A 17,775-nucleotide genomic window follows, 5' to 3' on the forward strand; every position below is an offset into this window, starting at 1 on the left:
AATGTTAAAAAAATAAATAAAGCTTATTTCAGCCCCCAGGATTCTGACCCCACAGTGTATTTCCATAGATGATTCTTTTTTTTTCAGCTGAACTTAAATTGACTGAGTTATATTGCAATATTGTAATTTATACAACTTATCCTTTAAAAGAATCGGGGAGAGAGAGATATTAAGAAAATTTTAATCTATAAAATTTTTTAAATGGGATGTTCTTGCTAAAGTGGGGGGAATATCAAATGCAAGCTTTGTAAAATTAGTAACAGTCTGTAAAATTTACTAGGATCCTATCTCTTCGTGTCCCCTTAAATGATTTTAGTAAATGGGCACCAGAGCAATATTTCAAAAACGGTAATTCATTGAATGCCCATTCTTCCTTTTACTGCAGAATAGATTATATTTAAGTCAAGATTAATGGGTAGATTTTGATGTTGAAGTCCAGTCTCTTAGCCTATCATTCCCTAGGGGCATATAGTGCATTAGGTTAAGCCAATATACTGTTTATCATAGATTCTATGACACTGTTTTAAATGAGTTTGCTGTACTTTGAAACTACTTGCCATGATAATAAATCAGTTTTTTGTATTCCTGATAATTATAGCATTTAAACAAAATCTTAATTAAGTTAGTACACGTTTAGATAGTGATAACACTTAAGTAATTGTATGCTGTAAAATTTCACTTATTTAGTTATTTTTTTTCCTTTTGCAATATTCTGACAGAGTCCAAGTTTAGTATTTAGTTCAAACACATACATTCATTTCCTCATCTTAAACGTACTGAAATTGTTGTCCCAAAAGGAACACACAGCAGTTGTTCATAGTCACCCACCAGTGTTTTTAAAATTTTTACTCTAGTACTAATGCTTCTGAAGCAGTTCTGTTGACTGTGAAAGTTTCGTTTTACTTAATGATTTTTTTCAAGGACATCCTATCAAGAATTAGAGTCCAAAGTTTTAATTTCATTAAATTTGAAATCCAGGTAACAGTTTTTCTTTTAGATGTTTTACTTCATGCAACTTTCATGAAAGTGGAATAGACATATAAATTTGATAATCATGTTAGTGCTTTTTAGAAACCAGTGATTATTGGATTATTAAATCAGGCAGGATTTTCAGAACCTTTAGGTAAGTTTAAATTTTTAATCCTATTTATTTAAGGTTAATCTTTTAAATGTATTTTCATGAACTTTGGTAGTATTGGGCTTATCGACTTTTTGCTTAATGTTTTCATTTAGTAATTAACTGATTTATGAGCAATTATATATGGTCCAAATTTTATTCATCTCCAGCTCTCTATAATAGGACTATCCTCACACTGCCTTAGCACCTGTTATGGATTTTGAGTCATCTGGCAGCCCATGGGACTTAGATAAAGAAGTACCAGGTGTCCTGCCTGTCTCCTAATTGAGACGCAGTGAAAACAATATAGACTTGGCAGTATGGCTGAAAGGATGGATTAAAGCCCAGCTTTGTCTGCCCTGACAAATCACAGCTTTTTCTTCGTAGTATAGATAGTATCAACTATTAAAGAATTTCATTAATATAATACATCATAAAAGTCATACACAGTAATTTGTCAACCTATTGCAGACTTTCAGAAGACTTACTATAAACATAGTACAAATAAACAATATTAAAAGTAAGATTCATGCTATTTATTTAGGAAATTTTGTTTTAACTGCAAATGAACTTAAGACTGCATGGTTCTTGAAGAAATTAGCTACTGTAGAAAAGAAATGGAGTCTTAGATTGCCAGATCTTGCTTTATAAGGTAAGCAGTATAGATCATCTTATAAGTGATCAGTGCCTCTTAGTCCATGGGATTCTTAATTGTCCTGTATATTTCAGGAAAATATGCTATTTTATTACTGATAATAACGGCCATGAGATCCTTGAGATGTCTACTTGCAAAATATAAATGTCCATGTCCTTTATCTCAATAAAATTCTTATTTTTTCAGTATTTTTAAGGCCCTTTGTAATGATATTGCCTCAGAATGTTAGAAGATATTTCAAGACCTTTTAGAACTAAAAAGCTAAATGTGATATTTTCTCATTTTTATTTTAGAGCATGTTAAAGAATTTTACTATACTATATATGATATTCTAGTATATAAACAAATATTTCTCAAAATTTTCCCATCTTAGAATTTGAACAAAGAGCCATTGTGTTATACATTCTTGAGCTAACTAAAATGCCTTTTGTACCTTCTTTCCCTCCATACAAAACCCAGATGAGACTGGATGTAGAAAGAGCACTGGGCTATAAGATGACCAAGGTTCTGGTCCTAACTCTATGAGGTGGCAGCTTTGTATTTCTGAGCAAATCTGTTTGTACTTTCCATCAAGGCAAGGCTTCTTGCTGAATAAACATTTTGCAGATTTTGCTAGGTTTCCTGAGAGTAATGTTGGTAGATTATTGTTGTATCCTTTCTCTAGTTCACAGCCCCAAAATATTTTCAGTAAACCACACCTTAGTATAATCCTCTCAAGATGGCCTTTTTAAAAAAATCTAAATATTTAAATTTCCAAGTGTTATTTTTTTCAAGGGTATATTACCTCTGTTCTATGTTGTACAGAGCAGTCTTAGAAATCTGCCTAAAATGGTTTTGAAATTACCATTCATTTGATTTTATCTATAGAGATTTTCTCAAAGTTTCTTACCTATTCTCCCTTCTTTATAGATGGCCACTTTGATGAATAGAATTAGTTTAACTAAGGTCATTCATTGTCTCATATCATTGTAGAATTTATGAAAAAATTTTAAATTTCTTTAAATTAAAAAAATTGTCACAACCAACAAGGCAAAATGTTTATTTCAATGCTAAATTGTAATTAGTTGTCATCACTTTTGACACCTATAGGATTTCTTTTTAGGCAATTGTTATGTTTTTCTTGATAATTATCAGTTTTCTTTCCTCCTACTGTTACACTGTATGTATCTAATCACTGTGCTTTATTCGTTTTTTATTCTTCTAGAAGACCAGCAAGATAAAGGGTAGGCGTGGAATCAAACTCTCACAGGGAAAATTTGAACTCTTCCTCTAAATCCCATCCTAGAAAAGTCCCAATAATATTTACTCCAAAGGGGTTGGCTTCTGTAGTTAAATTGGGATTAGAGGAAGGGGGCTCCCTGCCTAACAATCTCCTAATAGACTGTCAAACCAACTTCATTCATTCTTTCTATAATTTGTAAGCAGTCATTGAGTGCTATTGGGCTTTGTGTTAGGTGAAGATATAAAAAGATGTGGCCTCTGCCCCTTGACATAAGTGTCCCCACTGGTTTATTAGGAGGACATGCATGAAGAAAGAGGCTTACTTGGTGTTTAATAACCAACTCTTGTGAACAGGTGAAGGCCCCCATTTGTGGCATTCATTGAGTTCTGTAATATGAAAACTCCCACCAGAGCCAACCGTCAAACTACCAGCCAAGAATCATACAAACTCTGAGAATATTATTAAGTAGTATTCTCCAAGAACTTTTGAAGTCATTAAGCAAAACTCTCCCTCTCCCTACAGTTTTCTGTTCCTGGAATCCTCTATACAGAGTAGGGAGATGAAATTCCTAAGTGCTAAAACGGAAGAAGCCAGAGAAATATATGAGTGTAGGCAAGTGCTTACTAAATTAGGAATGGCTATGTTACTGAGCACATACTTTGCCTTTACTTAAAAAGAAGCTAATAGTTTTTTCTTGTTTAGGAAAGAAAACACTAAACCTGCATTTAAGAGGAAATTAATTAAGCAATGATATGTCTTTGATGCCTGCTTAAAATTTTCATAACTCCTCTTTGTGAAAAATACTTCTATGTACACACACACAAATTTCCATTTCTTTGAAACCAGGCACAGATTACATTTGAACGAAATGTTTATTGAATCTCATGGGCATGCCATGGAATCAGTGATCACAAAACTGAAAGTTTTGACTCTTCTACAGTAAAAGTTCATGATTATGTTACTAAGAAAATTGTGGTGTATAAGGAGCTGTTGCTTCTTTACAACCAAATCTACCTTTTATTTATTTTCCCTATAGTAAAAGTGAAAAATGTACTAATTAACCTTCTGCAAGATCTTTTCTTCATATCACATCTTTTCTCATGAGAGGTCAGATTTTCCTCTCATCAGAATAAGTCAAAAGTCCATCTGTGTATACCACAAACAAGAAATATTATCAGAGAACCTATACTTGAATACAGGTATATTTCCTAAACTGGCTGAAAATTGTCCTCATGGAGACAACACCTGCTATTTACAAAGGCTTGAACGAAAGATCAAATTAAACTATTTTCAAAACAGATGTAAGGGAGACATAAGGGTTATCCTGTATTTATATCCTTATCTTCAACATCCCATGACATAAATAGGAGCAGGTGGTAATATCCCCATCTAACATACAGATAAACTGTGACACAGAGAATTCATGTCTGTCTTTCCAGAACCAAGCTGAAATTGCACCCCAATTTGTTGATATCTGGTCCTCACAGTGACAGAGGGCCACAAATAATTATATATATATGTGTGTGTGTGTGTGTGTGTGTGTGTGTGTCTGTGTATGCATGTTTAAAATCAAAAGTAGTTACTTTAAATAAATGATAATGTTAGCTTAGTATTAATGAAGGATAGATTAGGTTTATTTATACTATATTTATGTTTAGTTCCCTTTGTTATTTTTGAAACAGTAATATTCCTTCTCCCCTTTTCTGCTTTTGCAGAAAGTAGAAGGAAGGAGGATTAGTGGATAATTACAATTGCTGTGATTGTGGCACCTGTGTGTTATTTCTTGTGACTGGCAGTTCTGTCTTAGATCCCTACCAGCTAAAAGTCCCCCTTATCAAATGGCTTTTTATTACTAGTTTTGGCTTGGGTTGTCTTAAATTTACAACAGAAACCTTCTGAATTCAACTTAGACTTATACTTTGAATTCTGTTCTGAATTTGTTAGTTTACCTTTACCTTTTTATCATCTCACCCATTTCAGTTTTTTTTTAATTTCAGTGTCAGTGGCAGCATACATTCAAAGTAGGTATATAGCTTGAGGTATCCCGTTGTTGCTAGCCATCCAATTTGTGTATGACACAACTTACTGGTACTAATAACTCCCCTGGAGAGCTGCCTTTTAAGGAATAAGTGTTTAACCTATTATAAGGAGATATCGGAATGAACTGCTTTGGATTATGGTTACTGTTGCGGATACTGACAGCACTGTTTGTAACTTTATCATCATCTCGCTCACAAAAAACACTCAAAACTATAGTTTAAGTACTTAGTCTACTGTATCTCCTTTATATGTGTTCCTGAGTAAGAAGGGGTAAAGATGTAAGTACTGTAGATTGGGTTGATCTTTTTATGTTTATTTGGCTACATCAAACTTGGAAAATTAACTTCCAGAAGGTGAGTTACCATACACTAAATTATTTACTAAGCTAACAGTGTTTTTTCTGAAGACAGCCCCCTAAGAAGGAAACCAGTCATTAGCCTGCCTAATTTGTGATGAGTGCTGCAGTTTTTCATTTAAATTCAATCATTAATGATTGTTTTCCTTCACTCTGCCCCCTAGATTTGAACTTTAAAAAATCATTTTAGAAAGCATTGTTTTCACTAATGGAAATTTTTTATAATTTTTAAATTATTTTACTAAATACATCTTGTGTCCTTATACAAAATGAATATATTATATCTGAAATTTTAGTTTGTGTCACTTTATGTTAGAGTTTCTTCAGAAATTTGTAAATTTTCTTTTGTATAATGAAATAGAATTACACTCCAGAATATATCTTACCTAGATATTCATTGTTTTGCTTTAATAAATCTGACTACATTGAAAATATCCTCTCTGCTTTAGAAATATTAACATTTGCTTTCTTTCTGCCTAGTTTTTGTGTAAACTCTAAATATAATAAGATAAAGTAAAATATTTCACTTACAGGCCCTCTGAAAGTACAGCATTTTAAAAGCAGGTAGGTGTCTCCACCCTACTTTTCATGAAGCATTTTACCCATTCAAGCAGACTTTTAAAAACAGCTTGTTTTGATAGCAGACTGTTCTCCTGTGGGCCTTCAGCCTTTGCTTCCTGGCAGCACCTTTGGTGCGAAAAGAGAGTGATCAATTGGGAGACTATCAGTGCCAGCATGCATAGAGTGATAAGTTAACACACCACTGGGAATTTCTAGGGCCCACCAAGATACTTCACTTCTAATGTGCTAACAAGCTCATTTTTCTACCTCTTGCCTCTTCAGTTATTTTTTTTCTTAGAAGAGCTTAGAAGTTGAGTGCATCAGGCATAATGAAAAGCTCTGTAGGAGGGAGAAGCAATAACCCCATTTTTCCCTTTTCAGCCAAATAGAAAATTAGTTTCTGGTAATACACAAAGGCCAGTATTTTTTGTACAAGGGGCACTGCTGTGAATCAAAGGACTCTATTAACTGCAGAAAATTCGGCAGCTGTGAATCTCCCCCAATGAAAAAAGTACTTTCCAACAAGTTGTGAGATACGTGGTATTATTTAGATTGAACAATCAGTTCATCTTCTCTCATTTATAATATACCCTCTTTCAAAACTGTGTTATCTTACTTTTCTAGGGTAACACTCAAAAATGTCTGTATGATCCTTCCATAAAATCATTATAGCTGATCATATTAAAAAATATGATCATCTTGTCCTGTTGCTACCCATTTTAGAAGTAAAAGTCTTTTGAAGTTCAATCCCAGTGTACAGAATTGAATATAGTGGATTTCAAGGAATTAGAATTCAAGATTATTTCAATATTTGATGCACAAAAAGAATTGCAGTACAAGGAGAGAATACTCAAGCCATTTAGAGGGCAAAAGACATCACACTCTAAGTGCTTAATGAATATAGTCTTATCTTTAAATCTAACACTTTTTTCCTCTTCTTAATCGAAAACCTTTTGTAAATATAACTGGCTTTTGTATCTCCCATTGAATTTTAAAGTATCTTCCTCTCAAATTTTTTTTCTTGGTTTTGGTTGTAGACTTTTCTAGAATTGTAAAACTACAGCAATTAAATTGCAGTTTAAAAAAAAAAAACGGGAAAAAAATATTAAAACAGACTTTGGAAAAAAATTCAGTCAAGAAAGAACAATAGACAAATTTTTATTACCCTTTATATTTATTTAAGTATCTTACATATTACCTATCAACCTAGTACACTGAGTACAGCAGGAAAACTTTTAAAAGTTGTAGAAGAAAGGTTAACTGATTTCTCAGTTCAGGAACTGTACGACATGAAGTCAGCATGTGAGTTTTTCCTGATAATTGTATGTTGCTGCCTGCTGCTCTACATTTTGACAGCCATTTCCATAGTTGCTTTCGTGAACAACAGAAATATTCTCTCTCTTTCTCGCCCTCTCTGTGCTAACAGCACAATCAGGCCTGCTGAAACAGGAAGCCTGGAGTGGGTTGTTCAAAAGCAACAACACTTCAAGGTACTGGTAGCTTGTCAATAATATCAGAGAAGAAAATGTGGTGAAAAGGAAGTACAGTATTTTTCTGTCAGTGTCAGTGCCCTGTAGATGCTTTGTTAGACAGTATTCAGGAGTCCTGTGGACTCTGCAAATATTCCTGCTTGTTTCAGTGTTATAATTGACTAGGTATTTTTTCCTGACTTACAGATTCAACTATGTATTTATCTTAACCACATGGAGTCATTCGAGGATTACGGCAACAGTAGTCTCTCATTCAAAATGAGAACAATTGTTGGGAAAATGCAGGGATTTTAGAAAAAGAAAAAGATATACAGGAATTTTTCACAATAAATCTTTGCAAATGAAAAATATAGAATTTTAGACATAGTATTTTAAGCAACCTTATAATATTTGTGTTGTTTTTCAAAGTAAACCTGCAGATCAAAACTGATTAACAGATAAAATGAGCCTAAGCTGACCTGATAGTTGAATCCTTTCTCAGATAAAATGTTACCTTTCTCTCTTCCAACAGCTTTGTATTATTTTCATAATTTTCTAATAAATGTCTCCTTGGTAAGCTGTCATTTATAGTGGTATCCTGAAAAGTAAACTTATGGTAAAAATTATATTTTTACTCTTTTAAAAGCCATACTTTTAATGTTATGGGAGGATAGTTAGTGAATAATTATATTTATTAAGAAGTAATGGCTTAGCAATCATAGTAGTCCTTTTTTGATGTGATATGTTCTCCAATGTAAGCTGCATTTAGTAAGGTCACCCTTAACTGAAGGAAATCAGCTATGAGGAGAGAGCGCGATACCTGCAAACAATTGTCCAGCACCATTTAGAACCAACAACATTTGAGGATTTTGCAGCACAAGTTTTTTCTCCAGCTCCCTACCATCATTTACCATCTGATGCCGGTAAGACTAAAAGCAAGTATTAGTTACTTGTCATTATTGCAACTTGAAATGCAATACCCTTTTGTCTTAAAAGCTCTTAAAATAATGGAAAACTCGCCTGAATAAAATTTCAGTCATTGAAGTATAAATATTTTAATCATTTAATATTTGGCTTTGGCCTGTGAATTTTATTTATTCTTTCTTTTATCTAAATGCAGTTCCTTTAGAAGTCAACAATCTTCATAAAAGTACGTGCACCACATTTTGTCTGAGCTAATGGGCAGTGACTTGTGTTTCATAGAATCATTACTGAAGTTTCTGCAAAAGAAACAAGTTGAGCATGAACTCTCAACTTTAGAGGATCAAATTTTATGGCCAAGAATATTGTCTTATCATCTCTAATTTTACAAATGAAGTAAAAATAACTGGTCTAGATATAGAATACATAATACAATAAATTATTTTATAATACTGAAAGATTATAAGAGGGTACTGCATTTTTACAATTAACTAATTTTGAAGAAATCAGTAAGAAAATAAATGACTCATGGCCTTCCTATTCTGTAATACTTTGCACTCCTTATGATTGTTTCATTTATTTTATTTTCCCTCTTTAGATCATTAAATATCAGTTCTGTTTATCTGAAGGTAAGACAAAGTGTCAACCAAAACACCCTTTGTTCTTCCCCCATTTCCTTTTTTAAAAATTAGCAAGCATTAAGCTTGTAATTCAAACAGTAAGCAAACTTAACACTTCCCTGGTTCATACTAAACATTTAAGAAACTGTCACTAAATTTCTTCCAGAATTACTAACCCAGGTCTGCATGAAACACTAACACTGGTTCTGGGATAAAAATAATTAATAATAGAACCCTTGGCTGAAATTAGTTTCACCTTGTTGTATTGACCTTTTTTGTTTCTCAGCATGAAAAAAATAGTACTACTGAATTGAAATGGTGTGTCTTTGTATTTTGTAATGTGTTGCATTGTTATTGGATATCTTAATTCATTGATAGTTATTCTGTTGTGTGATTGCACTGTACTAGGCACCTGAAATACAAAGATGACTGTTTGAATGGTATTCCAAGGAAGCAGGAAAAGAGAATACAATATCATAATAAGCCATCAAGTTCTCTTTATGTCATATAAGTTTCCTTTATGTTAAATAAGTATAAAAGCACAGTACTCCTTTTCTGGCCTAATTTATTTGGAAAAAAATTACTGTAATTCTCGACTAAGGTTTAGTCAATGAAATTAAAGCTTTCACTCCTGTCACCATGTAATTGGACATTATCAAAATAAATTTCCAGAAAACTTAGAGCCCTTTCAATTAATAAAAAAGATCTAGCAAAGAGCAAATTATATTAGACTAGGTTGAACCCTTCAAAGAGAGATTAAAAGTCTAAGATTTGCTTTAGTGGATTGGCATACCTAAATTTATTATCTAAAAATTACTCAATTTGGCATTTAGAAAACTGGTAAAAGAGTAAATAAATCAAAAAGTAAATTAATGAACAAAATAAAGAGTTAAGTGTACGTGAAGTTTCATTTTTAATAATGGAGTGATAAAATATCAGACATTATTCAAATACATATGAATACACTTCTTGTATCATAATCGTTGAGCCATAAATTTCACAACTGAAAAATACTGATAACAGGACCAATAATCATACTTACTTTTCCTCTTAAACTTAATAAAGGCTGTCAGTTTTCTTGTTGTAGTTGTTCACCAGCTGGAGTCCTTCATATTCCTTTTTTTAATGTTCTTCTCATATTGTGCACATTATCCTGCACACTTGGCAAGATACGTAATACGGAAGTAGTCATGCTTGCTTTCTGAGACACCAAGTAAAGGACAATACAGCAACCAAGTCAAGGTTCTGTTGGCTTCATTTTTAAGTGTATTTTACCATTTATTTCACAACTTGTTTAACATAAAACCTACAGTTATCTAAACAGTATTAAAAATGTGAATTTTAATGTAAACCTGGCACTGTGCTGCAAATTCTTTTCAACTAATTTTTAGAAGTTGTCTTTAAATGCCTTTAAGAACCATTAGAAACATGCACTCTAACTTTTAAAAGTACACTTCACTTTTTTCTGTAAATAGCTTGTTCTATTATTGCTGAATACATTTTTATATTTCTGTTGCAGATTTTAATAGTTATGAAAGAGAAATTTTTATCAGAGTGGTTCGCAATTCAACATAATATAAAAATGAACTATTTACTCCTTCTACAGTAGCCAAAACATTACGTATATCTGAAGAATAATTACTTTTTCCTTCAAATCATCTCAAATTTTGATTTTCCTATCTTACATGTAGAACTTCCTTTAAAGTTTTAAGTGGAAGACATGAAATAAGCCACAGTTATAGCAGTATGGACCTAACTTACAGTTTACAAAAATTAAATAATAGTGTGAAGTTTTTAAGTTCATTTTTACTTTTTAACATGACAAAATTTAGTTGCCACATTAAGGAAATGCATTCATAATTGCAATTGGGAATCAACTTTAGATATCCTGTACATACCTCATGTATATAAAATAATACTAATAGTCAAGCAATAACTTGAAATTAAGTTTCAAAGAATTACCAGTATGATAATCATAAAATATATACTCTATTCTTTCTAACCAATCCTATAATATTCTATTCAGTGGCATAGTATGGAAAAATGCTATTTTTTGAAGTTTACTTTACTTGGTTCAAGATTATCTAAAACTTCCTATACTTAACAAAAATTTAATAACTGTGATGACATTGAAATCCAAAAGGGGAATGTTTTTGACAATTTTTAGCATTATTTTAAATAGGAAAAACATTTTTGGTGTATCTTAGTTGATCCATAAATCTCATAACTGTATTTTCTCAAAATGGACTCTGTCTGTGGCAGTAGACTAATACTTAAGGGAAATTATTTTTATCCCTAAGGTCATTGAGGGAGATATTGTGATGTCACACTTTGTTGATCTTCCATAACTACATTAAAACATTATTAGATTTTTCTTGTCCTTTAAAAAAAAATCCCTTTATCTTTGTCAGGCATGTGTATGGAAAATATCAAAAGTTTTATAGTGACCTTTTTTAACTTTTTTTTTTTTTCATGAATATCTCTCCTCTGACTCTAAACTTTAAAATGAAATTATTATTCTTCTTAGCCATTGGTAATTCAGAATCTAGGTATTTTTCCCTAACATCACATTGTCTTTTCAAATCAAGTCTTTCTTTTTTAATAAGAGAAGTTCTCAAATTTGAGCAAGAAACAGGATCCTGTTTTGCTAAAAGTGCATAGTAAATGTTAAATTGTCTTTCTCAATTTCAACATCAAAAATATACTCATAATTTTTTCCATATTCTTTTTTTTACTATCATCAGCCATAAATATTTTTGAAATCCTATTGTATAGTATATCTAGAATTACCTCTAGTACTTTCATTTTAATTGAACTAGTGGATACCTCCTACAGATTTTTGTTTTTCTACAAATTAAGTTGGAAATTTTAGTACTTGAGAAATTAAAGAGTTGATTGGCATTTGACTATATATATGCATATATATATATATATACACACACACACATATATAAATATATACATACATACCACTTGGTATGTTACCTTTAGAAAATGTATAGGTTCCTATTTAAATATTTTGAAAATTAGTAATAAGATTCCAATAATATGCCTTCAGTATAAGGGATAATCTAAAGAGTAATTAAGAATAGCACCTAGAATAGCATCTAATCTTCCTCATTCTAACCTCAGTTTTGCTATCAGTTCACAAAATCTGTGGTGCCACATGTTATGGGATAGTATTGGGATGGTCAGTTCCATCTCTTTGAATGTTGGAATGGGATGAATCATCAAAAGTAAGCCATTGCTTTAAGTAACCTTGTTAGCTTGTGTCGTCCTTTAAAAGTTATTTAAACTTTCCCCACTTCTTCCCAGGCTTTGAAATGATCTGAAAGAAAATATTTTAGCTCCTCGGAAGATAAATTATTATTGTGTGTGTGTGTATCACAGTTGTGTGAAATAAAAAAAAAAAACTTACCCAGAGTCATCTGGTACTTGATAAAGCCAAAGTTTGACTTCAGAGTCCATGATCTTAATGATTATAATTATCCATTTAGTCTAAATATTTTCAACACCTCCTTGCTCTTAAGAAAGGAGAGAGAAAAATTGCCCAACAACTTGTCACATTTACAAATTATAAATTGTTAAAGATTTCTATTTTGAAAGCTCTACTTTTCCACCATTGAAAAAAAATTGTTTCGGTAGCTTTAAGGTCACCTTAAGAGAAGTATGGGCTTTGGAATCAGACTGATGTGGATTTAAATCCTAGTTCTGCTATTTATTATCCACATGAACTCAAATAAATTAATGTCTTAAACCCAGTTTCCCCATTTGTAAGGAGATAAAATATGACAGGCTTAGACTGGTATGTTCTAAGTCTGCAATAATGGTAGGTCTTAAATATCTTAAACTGTAACCACTTGTTTCCCAGTATTTTTATACTATTTAATTTTAAATTATGTGTTACTTTATGACATTCAGTGGTGCATCCACACTGATCTTAACCACTCATCAACCCTTAACAATATTAAAGCAGTAGGATTATTGTGGTGATCCTTTATTTATTGCCTTTTATATCCTTTAAGTATAACCATATATATATATGTAAAACCTTTTTATTTGGGGGTGATCCTTTATATATATATAACCTTTAATATAAGGTTGTATTTTGTTAAGAACAGTAACATAAGAGAGATAGGTCATTTAATTTCCCCAAACAGTATGTTATGTTCTCCACATTTTAATGATTATATTTCATAAGTGGTCATTTTCTTTAAAAATCTTTCCAATTTCCCTCTTCTTTTCTACTCTTCATCTGTTCTGATTCAAAGTCTTTTAATTTTTACTCTTACCTGTTAGTAGCTTTATTATGTAGCTACACTTACTGTGTACCTACTGTGTGCCAGGATCTTTGCATATGTAGTCATTCATCCCTTACAGCTTTGCGGAATAACTAATATTGTCTCCATTTTACAAATAAGAAAACCGTCTCTCGTCAGTTTGCACAAGATCTTACTGTTAGTAACACGACAAACTTAGCATTTAATAACCAAGGTCTGTGTAGCCCATGTCCATGCTCTAACACATCACATTGCCTCTTAGTTCAGTATTGATTGAAATTGCTTTCAAAGTCACAGTATTTTTAAAGACTATTTGCCCAATAATTTTAGCAGTTTTAAACCTGATAGCAAGCAATACAAACAAAGCCACAATAGATAACAACCCATTAAGTACCCTTTTATAATCTGTATTGATCCCCAAAGTCATATTAATATTATTTGTAATAACAGTTCATTATAATTAATGTACAATATATGCTTCAATTTACTATGCATCAAGACATAGATACAATGTGAGTACTGTAAGAATGTTAGTAACAGAAACAGTAATGCACAAACATAGGAGCCCATAGATAATTTTTGAACTTTATACCTGAGGATACAGTGGTATAGAAATAATTAAATAAATCAACATTCTTTATGACCCAGTGATATACATCAGTACTTAGGCATAATAGGATATAAAACGAAGTATAGGCATCACTGTATTCTTTACGCCTAAAATTGAGATTATCTACTGTAAATTATTTACAGAATTTGGGTATGCTGAGTATATATACAACAAATACCATTTGCTGAGATGTGAGGAGGTACTGATAGCTATGTGTCACCCACTAAAAATAAAAAGGCTGATTTGACTCTCAGTTTACTGAATGGGGATTTCATCCAGAAGGCAGTAAGACTTTGGAAATACTGCTGTTTCTGAGGAAAATATTCTTTGCATTTGGCATACTCTTAAAACAGAGTTCTCCAATAAAACTTTGTATGGTGATGGAAATATTCTGTATCTGCCCTGTCCAGTATGGTTGCCACTAACCGCATATGACTGCTAAACACTAAATGTGACTAGTTTTTATTTAATTTTATTTTAATGTGACTGTGGCTACCACGTTGGACAGTATGACTCTAGAGACTTTATGACTGAGTTACTAGGATATCGTGCCACCAGGACCATGAACACTTTAAAAGGTGGATGTTTATAGAATCTCATAGACTTCTTTTCTTTTCTTTTTTCCTATTTGAACTTGTTTTGTTAGTTGGTAAGTATAACATTTAAATTTAAAAAGCATTGTCCATTGTGAAACATCATCACTCTAATGCATTGCATGCCCAATTGTATTTCATAATTAAATCTGATACTCTCTTCTCGGCTCCTAAGCTAACACCTGTAAAATTCTGCACTGTCTCTCATATCTGTTATCTGTCTTCTCTTTTCTCATTTCTGCTCGCTACTCCATTTCTTCATTCACAACAAAGAAAGAAATGCAGTGATAGTTCTCTTCCTCCCAAAGCCTCCGCTAGAAAACATTGGCCACCTCAAGGTAAAGAGCCATGGGAAAGCCTCTCATGATTGGCTGGGAATAATAAGCGTTACCAGAAAAGCACAAGCTATTGCTCTTCACCTTCCTTCTGCCACCCATCTGCTGTGCTTTCCTTAAAAGGGCCATGGATTTATATTCTCCTCTGGTTTTCCAGTATGGGTGCAGTATGAACCAATTCTGATCTTCAGAAAGAGTAAAGGTTCATAGAAATTGAATTCCTCCTTCTTGTGTTTTGAAGGCCAACTTCATTTTCAATTACAAAAGAAAAAATGTTGGAGAGTTTACTTTGAAAAGGAAGGCAGTTGATCTGGCATATGAGTAGTGATAAAATATTTTTCCTTGACAATGTTTGTTTGTTCTTAGGTATAATTACAACATTTGGCCTTTAAAACACTTTGAAGGGTTCCACCAAGATACATTCTTAATAATACATGTCAGTAGGATCTGTACCCCTTATTGAACAGTTTTGTGTTATCTTATAAATATCCATAACTTCAATTTAGGTACAAACACTTTATTATATGGAAGTGCTAATATGATTATTTCCAAGTTTGATATGTCAGAAAGGTGCTACACTGACTAACAAACATGCCAGAGGTTTCCCTACAGAGTAAGGAAATGTGTACGTTTAAGCCTGTGTGATGTGTGTGTGTTTGTGACACACATAAAGAACATTTTCATGTACATAAGACCCAGAAAAATCTGGATTAAAGTGTCTTAAAATATACAGAATTTAAAAATTTTTGTTAATCTGTTAGGTTTGATTTTGTTTTTTTGAATGGCTTTTATTTATAATGTAATTTCTTACTCAAAATATTTGAGAGCCTACAGTGTACAAAATTCTACAGAAGTGAAGAACTACTTTGTAAATGACACAGATTTTCCCAATTTGAATTTTTATATTTAATTTTTTTTATTTAAATTTTTATATCTGCTAATTCTGCTTACCCACCAGCTGTGATTGGACAGTGTAACTGCAGAAGTTCAAGGAAAACAAAAAAAGCATTGCTTATCTCTTCTAAATTGACACATTTTGAGGCATCATTTGTGTTTTGACTGACTTGTAGATAAAATTCTTGTCCTCCTTATAACCCCAGGAATTTATCTTATTCTTCCTCAAAGCATATTTAAATACCGATCACATATAAGAAACGGTCTCATAGTGTTGAATTCCTTTTTGGAACCATTTAGTGCTGTTGTTTTCCAGTTTGAACAGTGAAGGCCCTTTTCGTGGTATTACCCTGTAACCTAGGAAGTGATCCTTCTTACGTGCTTCTTAAGCCCTTTACTGCATGCTAATGGTGCTTTGGATCCCTGGCCTTTCTGGCCCAAAGATTTTGCTTCCCATTCCTTTATCCAGGGGACTCTCTGGCTGGTTCTGGCTCTGAAAATAATAATTGGTGCTTTCTTGCTAATATGATGACATGAGCCACAGGATCATTGGGTTTTAAATAAAATATTAGTAGGCTGTTGTAACAAGCAAGTTTTGGGGGCTTGCTCTTTCCTCTCAAAGACCTCATTAAGGGTTGAGGTCCATATTACAGATGAGTAGCAGAAAGGTTATTTCTTATGAAATGAGAGGCTGGATGTCTTGTACTAAATCTCTTGCTGTTTCCCACAGGCTTCTACCCAGAGATTCTATCCAGTGAAACTCCCACAGCAACGCAGGTAGAAGGGGCTGACCTGGCCTCTCCCATGTCTCCTCGAACTAGCAAAAGCCGCATGTCCATGAAGCTGCGTCGTTCTTCTGGCTCAGCCAATAAATCCTAAAGAGACAAGCAACCCAGCAATGATCAGCAGCAGCCACCTTAGCATGAACGAAGTGTTAACCCTTTTAGGCCTTCATGTTGGCCATAACATGCATGTTCTTCCTGAACATTTATTTTAGAAAACACTGGATTTAAATAATTTGTAATTAATATTTTAGATTTGGGTTGCTTATTCAGTTGCTTTTTCCCCACACTCCAAGCTGCCATATTTTTGGGGGGTGGAATTTTATTCTACACCCTTTACCTTCCTGGATAATTATGTGTAAGTAGTTTTAAATTCATGATTAACTTTGAGCCAAAATATAATTGGACAGATTGTTTCAGTATTTTATTTATCGTGCCCCATTACAACTTTATGGCTCAATAAATATATAATTTTTTTCACAAATGTAAATTTTTAAATTTAAGCATTTGTAAAGTTATAGCAAAAGTTGCACATCTGCTAATACACACGATGTGTGGATTATTTATGTTATGAAAATAAAACACTTGGTCTTTTAGCATCTCAGATTCCAACTAAAATAACTTTAGCATTAACTCTATCTTCCCAAGCAAAGCCTCATTTCTTGGCTGTGCAGGTAATACCATGGCATACCTAATAAACAGAAAAAATCACTGTGCTGAACTTTATGTTTAGCTTCCAAACATTTTTCTAATGTTTTGTGTTTTTTAATGGCATCACTGTTAAATGCCATTTCTGCTTTGAGATTGTGACCCTTTATCACTGGCTGCTGGATCCTGGTGTATCCGTGCTCTTAAGTGTCAAAACAGAGGAAAGGGGCAGGCAGGGTAGGAAGAAAGAAAAGAAGAAAGAAACTTTTCTGACATCAATGTGTTGCTTAAATTATGTGTATTTAAAAAGAAAAGGGAACATGACCCAGGAGTCTAAAATCAACCTAATGTTGTTGATACTGAACTGGCAGGTACAGGTTGGTATACATTCCACTCTCCAGAAATATTTTCCTACAGTAAATAAGCTGCTTATATTTTGCTCATATTTTGGTTTGAACGGGCATCTCCTAATAAGGAAATGTAGCATGACCTCAGTACTAATTGCATGTGTAAATACATCATACCTGCAAACTATAAAGTATAAATTATGTATCATTATTCATTTAGTATCTGCAAATTTGTAACAGTGGGGGAAAAAAAGATGGTATTTAATAATACAATAAAAATATTCTTATCACTTATGTCCATGATGTTGATTTGACTTTTATATATT

The 17,775-nt window shown here is 32.6% G+C and overlaps 1 protein-coding gene across 5 annotated transcripts in view; it reads left to right on the forward strand.

Annotated features, from left to right (window-relative positions):
• RALGAPA1 (Ral GTPase activating protein catalytic subunit alpha 1) overlaps positions 1-17,743 on the forward strand; it is a 272,386-nt gene extending 254,643 nt beyond the window's left edge. For 4 of the 5 annotated variants that reach the window (XM_057488494.1, XM_057488495.1, XM_057488496.1 and 1 more), the window contains 2 exons: positions 8,218-8,342; positions 16,403-17,743. In XM_057488494.1, coding sequence (XP_057344477.1) covers positions 8,218-8,342; positions 16,403-16,551 — 274 coding nt within the window. In that variant the 3' untranslated portion in view covers positions 16,552-17,743. Of the gene's footprint in view, positions 1-8,217; positions 8,343-8,938; positions 8,970-16,402 lie in introns of all 5 variants that reach the window. The other variant, XM_036881215.2, reaches the window with a different exon arrangement.
• Positions 17,744-17,775: the final 32 nt, after the last annotated feature.

Source organism: Manis pentadactyla, chromosome 11 (genome assembly GCF_030020395.1).
Source record: "Manis pentadactyla isolate mManPen7 chromosome 11, mManPen7.hap1, whole genome shotgun sequence".
Classification (NCBI taxonomy): Eukaryota; Metazoa; Chordata; class Mammalia; order Pholidota; family Manidae; genus Manis; species Manis pentadactyla.